The sequence below is a fragment of the Silurus meridionalis genome, chromosome 14, assembly GCF_014805685.1.
Source record: "Silurus meridionalis isolate SWU-2019-XX chromosome 14, ASM1480568v1, whole genome shotgun sequence".
In the NCBI taxonomy this organism is placed as follows: domain Eukaryota; kingdom Metazoa; phylum Chordata; class Actinopteri; order Siluriformes; family Siluridae; genus Silurus; species Silurus meridionalis.
Window position 1 is genome coordinate 5,099,974 of NC_060897.1, and position 12,879 is coordinate 5,112,852.

General features: G+C 40.1%; 1 protein-coding gene across 1 annotated transcript in view; it reads left to right on the forward strand.

Annotated features, from left to right (window-relative positions):
• Window positions 1-281: 281 nt before the first annotated feature.
• asic2 (acid-sensing (proton-gated) ion channel 2) overlaps window positions 282-12,879 on the forward strand; it is a 169,589-nt gene continuing 156,991 nt past the window's right edge. Inside the window, exon 1 of the mRNA XM_046866662.1 lies at window positions 282-2,481. Coding sequence (XP_046722618.1) covers window positions 1,813-2,481 — 669 coding nt within the window. The 5' untranslated portion in view covers window positions 282-1,812. The remainder of the gene's footprint in view (window positions 2,482-12,879) is intronic.

Genomic DNA, 12,879 nt, shown 5'->3' on the forward strand with positions numbered 1-12,879 from the left:
TGTATGCTAATTAGTGAAACTATACTCAAAGATAGAGCATGAAATATATACTGTATATCTGTGAAAAAGCATTGAGGGTTAATAAGACCTAGTGGAGTGAAACTGAGTAAGGGGGAAAGAGGAACAGACTACTTGAATGATTGAGTGAAAGAGAGAGAGAGAGAGAGAGAGAGAGAGAGAGAGATTCGGTAGAACTCAGACAGACAGAAGTGCTTGATGTGTGGACACAGACAAGAGCAGGAGAAGGAGAAGAAGTGAGAACACGTTGCCAAAGAGAGAGAGAGCGAGCAACACAGAGCAGCAGCAGTAGCAGATCATTGAAACCCCGGAGCGAAGATGTGAACACACACACACACACACACCAGGACTAACCCACACTTGTATTGTTTCGAAAGAGCAGAGCGAGCTTGGAAGCAGGCAAGGACTTCCATTTGATTGACTTGACAAGGAGGTGGAGCTTAAAGGCAAGTTCATGAATTAGCTTTGATTTAATGAAATACAGACGCGTGATTATCCAGTGGAACACGATCCGGACTGAAGACTGCTGCTGCTGACAAAAGAAATAAAGAGAGCAAAGAAAGACAAGAGAGAGCGTGTCGGAAGAGATTTCACATCAGCAGCGGTCAGCTCTCCGCAGGCAGTGTGTGTATGTATGTGTGTGTGTTGGTGTGTGTGTACGCGGGTGCTTGCGTGAAGTGCAGCTTCCCGTCTCACACCAGGCATCTGTCCTCACTCGCTCACAAGAGAGGGTAGAGGAGAGAAAGGGAGATAGTGGAGAAAAGAGTGCTGAAGGAGCAACGGAACGAGAGACACAGATGGCAAAGATTGAAGTGAGAAAACAAACGCACGATCGGCGGGATGAAGCCGGACAGAGCGACTCTAAATGAGGATCGGCGAGCGGCAGAAGCGGGAGCGCGGGTTGAGCTTCAGGGGATTCAGGAGTAAACGGACATAGAGTACGATCACGATCACAGACAAGACGGATGCACAAAACAGTCTGGACACTCGTTCTTCTGCATCTCATTCTTCTTCTGCTCAGTGAACTGGCACTAAGCCGCCCTGCACTTGTCTTCTGTTCATCCCCATCTCTTTTTTCATTTTTCTCATTCCTTCAATCAAACTTTCCGTATTTGGGTCTGTGTGTGTTTATGATGTGTGTGTGCGTGTTGGTGCGTTAAGGTCAAGAGGCTGCAGGCTGTCCTTCAGCAGTTAAGAACAGACACTGTTCCTCAGGACATGTGAAATCGATGGACTGAATGAAAGAGACAAGACCAGAGACGGAAAGAGGGACAGAGAAAGGGATAGGGTAAAGGTGGTCCACCATATCAGCTGAAATCTGTGCGTTTTATGTAAGTGTACTAGAACTTTTACTTTTCTATCATGTGTGGTTTTAGGTGGTATATCAACTGCCATGTGTGCACTTTTTTGTATCCGGGGTAGTGTAATGTTAGCTGATGTTACAATAAATGGTTTAATTTGCTTGGAGGTCCTATATTAGACCAGGGCACTGTGGTAGCTGAAGTAGTATGGCTTTCGGATTTTCTTGCTGGTGTTCTGAAAGAAGAAGAGAAGGATCATGCCAGGAGGTTTCTAAGGAATAGAAAAAGCACTTGAACCAGCTGACTTCTCTCATCGATGTGTTGTATTTGTTGTTCATATTGTATCACTTTTAAGGAAAGTTGCTCTGAATCGTAGCGTCACCCATAACAATGTCGAATTGAAGCACCAGTAATTGTTATAGCAAGGGTATTAGTTTGGGCATCACGTGTGGGTTTGTTATCCTTTGGGCATTCTTTTGCTGCCTGCTGCCCCATGATTGCTCCTGGCACGGCACATTGGCTAGGAAATGAAGCCCTGCCCTGTGCCGCTCTAGCAACACTGTGGACATTCATGGCTCTGGAATTCCCGCGCCCTCGCCGGTCCTCGTCCTCGGTGCCCAGTCAAGTGCCCAAACGCCGTCGCTCGCCCCTGGCACTTCGTACACGATTGCACGGCTTGCGCCATGCCTGTTCCCCGGCCTCGTCTCCGATTCGTCGGGCACTGTGGACACTGGCCCTGTGCACTTCTCTGGGCTTACTGCTGTCCTGGTCCTCAAACCGGGTGCTGCACTGGTTGGCTTTGCCCACGGCCACCAGAGTGCACACACAATGGGCACGCCAGCTTGACTTTCCCACCGTCACTATCTGCAACAACAACCCAGTGCGACTCCCACATCTTACCAAGAGTGACCTTTACTTTGCCGGCCACTGGCTGGGCCTGCTGCATGCTAATGGGACAGCGCGCTCGCTAGTGCTAGAGCTTCTGCGGGACGAGCGTCTCGCTTGGTTTCGCAAGCTCTCGGACTTCCGACTCTTTCTCCCTCCGCGCCGTTTCCCGGGGACCAGCCTTGAGTTTCTTGACCGCCTCGGGCACCAGCTGGACGACATGCTGCTCGCCTGCAAATATCGAGGAGAACCATGCGGGGCTCACAACTTCTCCACTGTGAGTTTCCCATTTTTGTCTATATTTGCTTCTCGTTCTTTTTTTAGGTTTGATGTATTTGATTATACTGCGTAATAATTGTATTGCGACAAGGTCCGAAATTTTGCTGCATTATTATAACCCATGCTGTTGACGAACAGGTGCTTCTTTCCTGCTGTTACCAAATGAAAAAATATGCCATCTTGTCTTGACCTCTTATTAAATGTGTATAAAGAAATTATGTCAAGAAATATCATTGCTCTGAGGAAAATAGCAGAGCGCTTCAGCGCTTACCCCATTTCTCAGGGTCTCTCTTCACACCACTCTTCCATTGGTCCCCACTGACCAGTAATTAGGGTTAGTGTTAATAAGCAGTTGTGGCTTTGTGTTCAAGGATCTGCACCACTGACCAAATTACCACGGAGACAAGTTCGGACACTTGAGCGAGACCTGTAATCCTCTGCTGAGCTACTGAATTAGTGAACTGCGTTTTAACCTTGCCGCTAATCCGCTATGGATAAACGCGTAAGACAAAATGTAAAATATAAACTTCATTGTGAATTCTGTTTGGTTCTGATTTGTGTTTGGCTTTTCCTTTTCATTTCTGTCCACCTGTTAGAGTGAAGCAGAAATGTTTTCCCTGTGAAACTGTGACATTGATCTGTAGAAGAGAGTTTTTATGTTTATGCTGTTCCACTACACGGTCCTTACATCGCAATAAGCCATTTTCAAACTTCACCTAATTAAGACATAATTCGCAGTGTGTATGTGTGTGTTTGCTTGTGTGTGGTTCTTTTTTGGCACTGAAAAGTGTTGCATCAGCTCATTTTATTCCCTTTACTTATTAAACAAAATCTATTGGCACTTAGTGCTGGTTTCTTTCATAATCTTTTAAACACTTCCTGAGCTGAGAGTTGCGAAAGTAAAGGCCACTCATCCATTAACTGTTGTGTTGCTGAGTCTCCGTGTCTTCAGCAGTACTCATATTCACTACGTTTCTTTAAAAGTGCACATAGGTGGAGGGTCGCTTTTCAGTGAAGATCATATTTGTGGAAAACAAACTATAAAAACCATATAAGATAACAGCCAGTGATGCTAATTATTGGCATTCAACCAATACTCATTTGTGTACAAGCTTCACACACATACACACACAAGATCCCACTCAGACTAAAAGATCTCATTTGGCAGATACCCTTTTCCAGAATGACTTAGAATAATATTATTTATACATCTGAGCAGCGACCTTTTTACTCCTACATTAGTACAAGAGACCAACACACATTTCAATCCAACGTCTCTGCGCTTCCATGAGCTACGTAAACCTGACACCCTAACCGCTGAGCAATGACAAGATGCACAAGTGGAACAAATGGAAGTGTTGTTTCACATTGTGTTCAGAAATCCAGACTTGATTCTAAATGATATATCGGTTTTCACATAAGCAAACTTACATGTATTCAGAGCTGATTTATTCAGGCTACTAACTGAAACTATGCAGATTACCCAGACATGTATCACACATCCAAGATTGCCAGATCTTTCTTAAGTCAAAGCACTTTTTATATACTGGTTATACACAAGCAAACATTTTAAAAAAGGAAGGGGGAAAGATATATAAAAAAGAAAATAAATTACACAATACGCCACCCCCATTACATTTTCGACAAATGCAATATGATGCAACATTAAAAAAATATATATTAAGGATACAAAAATTAAACAGACAATATGATTTAGGAACAAGAGAGTGGCAATGTGTCTTTAATGTGTTTTGCTACGTATAATATATTGCTGCAGCAATAGCCCTTAACAATCACATTCATCAGGGCAAATTTGGCTGAAATTACCAGTATAGTTTCATCCATTAAAATTTGTCAGGTCATAAAAAAGCACTTGATCCAGTACTTTTTAAAGTCATGCATATTTTATATATATATATATATATATATATATATATATATATATATATATATATATATATATATATATATATATATATATATATATATATATATATATATATATATATAATAAAAATCGCAGTCCGGAACTCGCGGCTTGGAACATAACTAACAGCAAGTTGTGGTTTACTTTAAAATGAAGGAAATCTGCAGCGGGACCAAATGTTCAGGAACGTTAGGAATAGCATATCAAACTACCATAATTTCCGGACTATTAAGCCACCCAAATATAAGCCGCACCCACTGAATTTGCCTACACTAAAACTAATGAACTTTATACAGGCTTTAACGAAAGACAGTGTCTGTTACACGGCTTGTATCTAAACAGGAGCCTACCAAGAAAGTCATTGTTCACTGTCTTCCTCCTTCCTTTCACAACTATTTCTCTCGAGAGTTTATCTTTTGGCATCGTCGTGCATTTAAAAATCACCATCGGTGAAGCTTTTCTCCCGATGCCGTGCAGCTCAGAACACAGGTGAAGTGCGTTTTTTTTCATGCCCGGTTGTTTTAAGCGTGACGAATGATTCTCATTTCCTGTTGACAGTCCGAGTGAGCGGCAGGTCAAACGTCAGAGGAACCTCATCCATATTTATGATGTGGTGCGGCCCGATTCAGTGGGAGCGCATCTGATTTAATATAAAGAGTTTCATTGGTTCACCTGAACCTGTTTGGCAATTTCATTGGTCTAATGTTATGGGGTTTAGTTTTTTGGCTTGAAGTTTGTGAAACCGGGAAAAACCCAGGAAAAATCCATAAATTAGCCGCTTCGTTGTTTAAGACACGGGGTTCAAAACGTGGAAAAAATGTAGCGGCATATAGTCCAGAAAATACGGTATATTTGGAAATTTTATACCATTTTTAGTCAGTAAAGAGAAATCTGCCACAGCTGCAGTTCTGACTCTTGAAAATATCAGGAAGTTGTATTTGATCTATATCATAGGTTCTGTATCTATTTCTGAACCCTTCAAAAAAAAATCTTGATTATTAAAATACATCTCAGTCTCCTGTTCACACACCATTTTCACTTCTCTCGGACTGAATCGCGTCCGTGAATTCCATTTAAATGATGACACAATTATTCTCTTAACACAATGTAGTAATCTATTAATAACACCTCGTAGTGGTTCCATTGGCACAGGTTCTCTTTGAGCTTATGCTTTTTTCTTCTTGAAGCACATGGCCACGTGATAAAACCTTGTCGGAGAAATTTAAAGGGGAAAAACTGAGGGAATAAATCACCATCCAGCTCTTTGGTGCTGACTGGACTTCTCTAAATTGAACTTTGCAATGTTGGTCTGGACTTCGGTGAGTCTGCGGTTATAAATCTGAATAGTTTCTTCACCATGGTGATGGTGTTTGCTTGCCATGTCGATCCGTAATATGAGAATAAACAGATTTGTATTTGCTTTAATAAAGACTTGGTTTAGTGATAATCCTGAAACCTAAAGTTCTCCATCAGGACCCCTATGTGTACCAATTCTGTGGGAAGTGTTATTCAAAACGACTTCCAACAACCTAGCTAGCACTGTAGCTAGTTCTGCAATTTAGTATTTTATTCCTCCCCTACGACAGTTTGTGTAACCTGTTGTTACAATAATTTCCCTCACGGGATAAATAAAGTATATCCAAGTCTAAGTCTAGTAGTTGCCTCTGTCTCTTTGAAGGAAAATTGCTGAAGTGGGTAAAAAAAAAACACATCAGCCATGGGCAGGAATATACCTTTAGATACACTGGTGTTCAGGGACTGGCTGAACCATTCAGTCTCTTGAGAAAAGGGAGGTCTTTTACCCCACACCGGGAGAGTGCAAGCCATAAATCCCAGCTACTCCTCTTCCAATGCTATCAGATCAGTAGATTATAGTGGAAGTAGGATTGATGTAGCAGTGCAGCTGTGGCATCAGTATATCGAACAGCAAGCTTCAGTGAGTGCATTTGATTTTTATGGTGCAAATTTGGAAAAGCCAATAGATTCCAGATTGATCAGAATAAAATAAGTAGTAGTGATTAAAATATTGGACTTCTGATAAGAAGGTTGTGAGTTCAGTTGTGAGGTCAAATCCTGCCAGTGATGTAAAGGATATGAGTAAATGTGCTTTCGTTATTGTGCTTCATTTTTTTTGGCTACTTTCTAGTTTTATTGAGTATCAAAGATTGAATTGTCTACTCAACTACATTTATTATTCAATTCTTTTTACTCCACGATATTTTATATTAACATTGACAGGTGCATCAACTCACAGTCAGCTCTGAATATTTGGTTTTACTTTATCAAAAATTCATTTAAATTTCATTTCTCCATTAAATGCTGATTGTTCTTCTACTTTGTGACATGATAATGTCGTTTTATTTGTCAAATGAAAAAACCTTTTTGAAAGATTGCTTTACTACTTTGTCTTTTTATTTTTGACCGACTTGTTTGATCGTTGTTTCGTTCTGGCATGTTGATGAGGCTGCTGGGTTGATGGTTAATGCAGCGTTGAGGTGTACAAATTGATTCTTATTCACGGAAATAAAACCTCACCATTCAACTGTTTTTTACTACACGTGTCTCGGTGTTGAGGACTAGTGCATCTTGGTGCTTGCGTTCAATATGAGTCAAATACTCAAGCACTGCTCAAATCTGTTACTCGAATACTTTTACTCAACTCATATTGGAAGTGGTGCCTTTTAACGTGTAATTATTTTGCAGTAAGGTATGCATACTTTTACTCAAGTCTGATTCTTCAGGTACCCTTTATACCTCTAAATCACACCACTACCAAGCCGGCCTTGAGCAAGTTCCTTAACCCTCGAACTGAGTGAGATAATAGTAAGTTGCTCTGGATAATTATGACTGGTAAAAATGTATTCTACTGTCTTAATGTGGGATATTTTGGATTCCTGTTAGTTGTTCAGTAGAAAATGTGAAAAGTTAGTTGTGCTTGGTTGTTTATCAATGTGTATATCCAGCTGCAAACTAGCCCATATTCATCCTGATACAAGTTCTCAGTTTTCTTTTATTAATTGATTAATAGGTAATAATCAAATGTTTTAGTCTAATAGATAGATAGATAGATAGATAGATAGATAGATAGATAGATAGATAGATAGATAGATAGATAGATAGATAGCACATCATAATGTACTTTCTAATGAGTCCATATCGAGGTGATAACCTTTTCCATCCATTATTAAATAAATAATAAGTCCTACTCACCGTTTCACAGCAATATTGTCGCCTTCTGTTAAATCGCTACTCGATATGATTTCTGACACCATTCTGCTGTGCCGTCACTGACAATTGCTTCTGTCACAGCTAAATTGCATGTGAGTTGCACAGTGTGAGAGGTTAAAGCATGTCAGATAAATTTGTTCCAGTGAGCTGTTAGAGGTCGTGACAAATTTGTCATGTCCAATTAGCACGTTATTTTCCCTCTGAACTCATGCGCGAGAATTTGGGGTGATGGCAATTTCTTTTTTCCCATTTTTGCCAGTTGGAAAGTGGAAAACTATCTATCTATCTATCTATCTATCTATCTATCTGTCTGTCTGTCTGTCTGTCTGTCTGTCTGTCTGTCTGTCTGTCTGTCTGTCTGTCTGTCTGTCTGTCTGTCTGTCTGTCTGTGCTCTTTTCTTCACTTCTCTAACACACACTCCATTACTTTGCACTGTTGACCCCAGGTACCTGAACTCCTCCACTTTCTCCACCTCTTCTCCCTGCAACTGCACAAATACACATGTACTCTGTCTTACTCCTACTGACTTTCATTCTCCTTCTCTCCAGCACGTACCTCCACCTCTCCAGGCTCTTCTCAACCTGTTTCCTACTCTTACCACAAATCACAATATCATCCCCAAACCTCATAGTCCATGGAGACTCCTGTCTGACCTTGTCCATCAACCTGTCCATCACCACTGCAAACAGGAAAGGGCTCATAGCCGATTTTTTGATGCAGTCCACCCTCCACCTTGAACCAGTCTGTCATTCCTACTGTACACTTCACTGCTGTCACACTGTCCTTATACATGTCTTGCACCACCCCACATACTTCCTCATACAATTCCACAACTCCTCTCTCGGCACCCCGTCGTACTCTTTCTTCAAATCCACAAACACACAATGCAACTCCTTCTGACCTTCTCTATACTTCTCAATTAACATTCTCAAGGAAATATTGCGACCGTAGTGCTCTTTCCCGGCATGAAACCATATTGTTGCTTACAGATGATCACCTCTTCTCGCAGCCTGGCTTCCACTACTCTTTCTTATAACTTCATGGTGTGACTGATCAACTTAATCCCCCTGTAGCTACTGCAGGTCTGCACATCTCCCTTATTCTTAAAGATCGCTACCAGCACACTCATTCTCCATTCCTCAAGCATCCTCTCACCTTCCCAAATCTTGTTGAACGATCTGGTTAAAAATGCCACTGCCAATTTTTCTTTCTTCTCCATCTCACAACCCACCTGAAGAGTATAGGCACTGATGACATTTATCATCACACCTTCAACTTCCAGCTTCAGGTTCATCACTCAGAAACTCTTTTCACCTCCACTACACTCTTATTGTACTCTTTCTTCAGAATCACCCCTACACCATTTCTCTTTCCATCCAAACCAGGAAAGAACAGTTTGAACCCACCTCCAATGTTCCTGGACTCCCTTTTCACTTGGTCTCCTAAACACACACAATGCCTACCTTTCTCCTCTCCATCATATCAGCATTATACATTAATAAATAAAAGGAAAACTAAAAGATAAATAAAAAAAGTGCTTTTGTTTCTGCTGAACTGAGATTACAGATCATAAGTAATGAACGCTCACTGGTTAAAAAAAACAACAACCAGAAATCTCATATTACATTTTAAATTCAGACGTATTGTCTTTACCTGACTAAATGTATCTAATGTTAAACATTGCTTTAAGTTGCATTGGTAAAATATCTTCAGCAATATCTTTCAGAATCACAAACAAGCAAAAATAAAGTGCCAGTGTTGGAAAAATGAAAAAGTTAAGAAACACTATATCTGTTCATTTCTACAGTTTGTTTAAGTCCCTAAAAATGTAAATAACCTCAAATGAAAATGAAATAAAATCGCCAGTTAGACTAAACTAAGTTGAAATTAAGGATGAAATACTCGGTTTTCGGCATCATTGTTTTTCACTCACTGAAAGTTTCATCTGTTTGCTCATCGCTCTCTGCTGCCTTTACTGCACACGTGCAACTGCACATCTGATCGTAGCAACAGTGAGCATAGTAACTGTAGTAGCGACCCGTGGCGCCGTAGGACCCAAACAGCTTTATTGAGTTGACCTTGATGTTCCTTACTTTTTTTTTAGAAAAATCGTTTGGCATATATTTATTTAATTATGTGAAAAGGCTTCGCGGTCCGGCTGGACGCATCTCGCAATCCGGATTCGGGTCAGAGTCCGCCAGTTGGCGACCCCTGGATGTATTGTGGATGTAGTAGTTACATTTTCCATTCACTTGAACTGAAAGACCCAAACCTGTTCCAGCATGACACTGCCCATGTGCACAAAGCCAGCTCTATGAAGATCTCCTGCTATAGAGCTCTGACCTATTAAATACCTTTAGGATGAATGTGAACACTGACTGCACCCCAGGCTTCCTCACCTCACCTACATCAGCGCCTGATTACTGACACTCTTGGATTTGAATGGGAACCACAAGTACACTCCAAAATCTAGTGCCACATCTTCCAAGAAGAAAGGAGCTTATTATACCATCAAATGGGGGATTAATCATATGCCATAACGTCTTTTCTCGATTTTGATAGAATTCCTTGCCTTATAATATCATATAAATGAGAAAGTTTACACTAAAAGCTGCTTCAGTAACAGGGGAGCTAAAACCCAGCATGAGATTAGTGTACAGAAATCAATGCTCATTTTATATATAAAATACATTGTCTCTGATTGATTTATTTACCCTGTTAGGCTTCACTCCACTTAAGCTCTTATGATCCTGTTTATGGCTTCGAAATTTCCATAGCAACTAGAAGCTAGAACTCATCTCCTACAGAAGGACAAGAGCATCTTGTACAAGACAAAGTGTCCAATTTCAATTCACATTTCGATCAAACCTGGTTAAGGATTTTAAGTGACAGTTAAGAATAGCAATGCATTTTGTGCAGGGACGTCTGTCTAGACCTTTTTTCTGTAAGAAATAAATAAATATATTGAAAGGAAAAAAAAGTGTTTCTCTTCATCGACTACAGTGAACAAGCCAAATATAATAAAACACGCTCAGTTTCTGCACAATATCATGAAGCCACTGGGCCTTGTGTCATAAATTATTAACAATCCCATGTTTATTATGAGAATTGGAGTTTAATTTGTTTTATATAATTAATAGCACATTCATAAAATCATGTTTTTCATGTTGCAGTTTGACAAATCAAATAAACTCAGGTGTAAATTTGTATTTTTTGTATTTTGTATAATACATACAAATAAATTGCATCCTATATTAAAGTATAATTATGCATGAGAACATCTGGTCTCTTTATAAATAAGAAAAAGAAACACTGCAATCGAACAGTTTGTGTTTGTTCAGCAGATTTCAATCATTTCACATTCGATCTGATCTGCTTGGGAGATCAGATTACATTATAGAATGCATATCAAGCTAACCATATCACTGAGCTGATGGAATACTGTATATAGACAAAAGATTGTGAACATCTGACCATTAGATTGTGCTTTTTAAACATCTCATTCCGCATTTGGTCCCCATTTGCTATTATTATAAACTCCACTCTTTAAGGACATTTTTGTAATAATTTATTTAGCCACAAGGGCGTTACTAAAGTCACATACTGATATAGGTGAGGTCAGAAGGCCTGGGTTGCAGTCAGCGTTCATGAAAGGTGTTCAATGGATTAGAGCTCTATACCTGGAGATCTTCAATTTAATTCATTTTTATTTGTATAGCGCTTTTAACAATGAACATTGTCTCAAGATGTTCTTTATAAGTGTAAGTTTGTCCATGTTAAGCGAGCCGGTGGCAACTGTGGTGAAGGAAAAACCCCGAGATGGCATAAGGAAGAACCCTTGAGAGGAACCAGTCTCAAGAGGGAACCCATCCTCATCTCAGGATTGCACTAAATGTCCGTTTATTACTGCTAATCGATGTTGAGGGGTGCATTGATGGTGATCAGATGCAAACTGTAGTCCTGAGTCAGTGTAGCAGACTGCTTATATTAAGTTGAGTCCAAATCCATCCTCAAAGTTCCTGTGTTACTTTGTAATTTCATGGATCTCCAGGCAATAGATGTAAAACGAGAACAGCATCCAGAGGCAGGCTGGGACGAAGCGGGCAGATCCAAGGAGTGGAGAGGTGCAGGAACAGTGGTCATTGGTACCTCAGGAGCATGTTTAACTCAACCGAGAGAGAGAGAGAGAATAGAGAGAAAAGAGAGAGAAGAGGGACGACTAGGAGAGAAAGATATGAATTATTAAGTCTCCATATAGTTGTATCTTAGATTCAAACCCCTGAAAACCATATCTTCATGGAGCTGGCTTTGTGCACAGGGGCATTGTCATGCTGAAGGGTGAGATTCCAAACTGTTGAAGGCACAAATATAGTTCGGGTCAGTTTAATCATTCTTTAAAATCAATAAAACATAGCAACATACAGTCATAGTTGCATACAGAGAGAAGGTGCCTACAATAATCCTTTACTAATGACCTCATTCAGTTAAAGAAATCATTTTGTGTGACATCTCTCAATATTATAGTATGATTAGTTTGTAGGCGCTCTTAATTAAACCGTAAAAGTAGGACAATCCACAGCTAGTTCTGCATTACATCATCATTTTAACATACTTTGTGAAAGCCAACAACAATCACCTCGGTTTTTCTTTTCACTGGACGATTATTTGGCTTTCCAACTTGTCAAAATTGTGTTAAACAAACAACCATGGATTTTCCCTGATAAACATGGACAGTTAACACACACCCGCAACATGATTCGAAGTGATTTCGAGCACTCACTGACCCTGCACTCTGCAGCAGATTACAAACTGATGTAATTACAAACTACATGTCATCTTTCTGAGTTGAAAATTGAAAACTTGTGTAAAAAATGATTGGCCCTTATGGTTTTTGTTGTGCAGTAAACACAATTTTGTACTAGTGGCTACAAAACTTGCATTTAAGCTTCACCCCTTTGCATCTATCTATCTATCTATCTATCTATCTATCTATCTATCTATCTATCTATCTATCTATCTATCTATCTATCTATCTATCTATCCATCCATCCATCCATCCATCCATCCATCCATCCATCCATCCATCCATCCATCCATCCATCCATCCATCCATCCATCCATCCATCCATCCATCCTTCCTTCCTTCCTTCCTTCCTTCCTTCCTTCCTTCCTTCGAAGAAGATATATGCTGTATGGAGAAAAGTATTAGGACACCTGTCTCAACCAGCCATATGTGGTTC